Here is a 1,948-nt window from a genome sequence, read left to right as displayed (position 1 = left end):
GGGAAGAACCAAAAGGCAGCTCTTGTTTCTCAGGAATACCTTGTGGTGACAGCATGCTCCAGCCTCCCAAGCAGCAGCAGAGCGATGCCGAGAGTTAGTGTCACTCCTGCCCAAAGGGTGTACAGCAGCCACCGAGCAGGCTCTGGTTAGGTGATGCTTCTGGGGGGGGTGTTTTGGGTTTTTTCTTTTTTTATATAATTTTTTTTAGCAGCAGCAGTCACTGGAATTAAATGATATTTGTTTACAGATTCATAAATTCCGGAATTTCTTAATTCTGGAAGAAACAGTTGTTTGGTTGTGGTTGTTCTTTTCTAAGACCTTTACATTCCAAGATGACTTCCGTCACGTACTGGGAATTGCATTCAAAGGCAGCTTGAATACGGGTCAGGCTTTGTCCGCTTGTAGTAGATGGATGTTACTGACAAAAACATTTCATGCAGAGATTTATTAAAGTTGCTCCTGCAGGCGTCTGTAGTGAATTCAGCTTTCCTTTGAGCTCACTGAGAATGGTAAGCTATTTATTGCGTTTGTATGAAACACTCTTTTGACAGATTTCTTCGGAAGTAAAGAAGCACAAAAGGAGACGCTCTGTGCTCTGAAAATAGCTGGACCCACCAGCAAGAAGCAGCAACACTGTGCATCGAACAAGCAAACCACTTCCAGGTTATCAAAACATGCTGTTGAACTGAATTTTGCAGCTGCGTTTTCAAATGTACCATGGGATGCATCAAATCCAAGGATGCCTTTCCAGGTTCAAATGCTATCCAGGATGAAAGGATCAGGGAAGGTAATGAAAGGTGCACTGGGGAGAAATCCTCACTGATAGTAGTGGACGAGAAAGGTCCGTCAAGCACTATAGTGCTGGACTACGCACACCGTCTCTCCCATGAGATTCTGGATCAGGCGGTGAAGCAGTGGGCAGTGACCGAAAGTAAATACAGCGACATCCCCTACATCGAAAGCGATGTGCCCTGACTGGCAAGGACTGTCTCTGCAGCGAGCGTCCTGTCCGCTCAGCGGTTTGTATTCGCTACTCCTGCAAGTAAAGCAAAATCAGCTGTGGTTTGAGCACAATGCCACTGTGTGAGCGTGTTTGCAAGGGGAGGCTGAAAAAAATTTGCCTTTTAATCTGTATTGCTAAGAAACTGATTGGATTACAGTAGAATCTATTAATCAAGTTGTCCTTTGTTATCAGCCGTGAGTATATTCTGTCTTTGTACGTGTTGAATGTGATCAGAACTCAGTGTTAAAGAGGAGGATGAGAAGAACGTGGCTGCCCTGCCCTGTACAAGCAGTGCCACAGCGGACCCAGAGGTGTTTAAGGATGAAGCCTGGGTTATTTTTATGTACCGCATAAAAAAAGTCGGTGCCCTGTTTATAGGTGAAAAGAGAACAAGTCTTGGTAAATCTGCATTTCACTGAAGTGAAACCAAGGTCTGTGTGTAGCAAAGGTAACTGCTGCCATAAATCTTCCTTTGAGTTATGTCCTGACTCAATCTGTAAGCCACGAAGTGAGGGAGGTGGTGAGATGCCTTTTATAAACCCAGGGAGTATTCAGGGAACCGTGTGGATTAGGATACGATTCAATTTCCATTCTTAAGTGATGCGGTGAGAGAGGTTACAGCATCGATAAACAGTGCGTTGTAAGCAGCAGATGCTCTGGGTTCTGTGAACGCGTGAAGGCCATTCTCTAAAATCCTACAGTGAGTGTAGTGACAGCTGATCACAGTGTCAGACCAAAGCTGCCTGTTTTCTGGGGGTTTGACTAGGGTTTTTTTGTTAGGGTGCTGGGTTTGGGGGCTTTTGGTTGGTTTGGTTCTTCTCACTGTGACCCAGACAGGTGTGCAAAAACTACTGATGCTAACTAGGGAAATGACCCTTCCACAGGGTGTGAGAGTGTTTTAGGGCTGTTTCAGGGGAAATATGGCTGCATTACAATAAAAACTCA

General features: G+C 45.0%; 1 protein-coding gene across 1 annotated transcript; it reads left to right on the top strand.

Moving 5' to 3' along the window:
• The first annotated feature begins 717 nt into the window (after window positions 1–717).
• LOC104516430 (chromosome unknown open reading frame, human C2orf88) lies at window positions 718–975 on the top strand. The gene has a single exon (XM_010160749.1). The coding sequence runs from the start codon at window positions 718–720 to the stop codon at window positions 973–975; it is 258 nt and encodes an 85-aa protein (XP_010159051.1).
• Window positions 976–1,948: the final 973 nt, after the last annotated feature.

This window comes from Eurypyga helias, unplaced genomic scaffold (assembly GCF_000690775.1).
Source record: "Eurypyga helias isolate BGI_N326 unplaced genomic scaffold, ASM69077v1 scaffold17351, whole genome shotgun sequence".
Lineage (NCBI taxonomy): Eukaryota > Metazoa > Chordata > Aves > Eurypygiformes > Eurypygidae > Eurypyga > Eurypyga helias.
The sequence above is the reverse complement of the archived record's forward strand: the minus strand, read 5'-3'. Positions and strand labels throughout refer to the sequence as shown.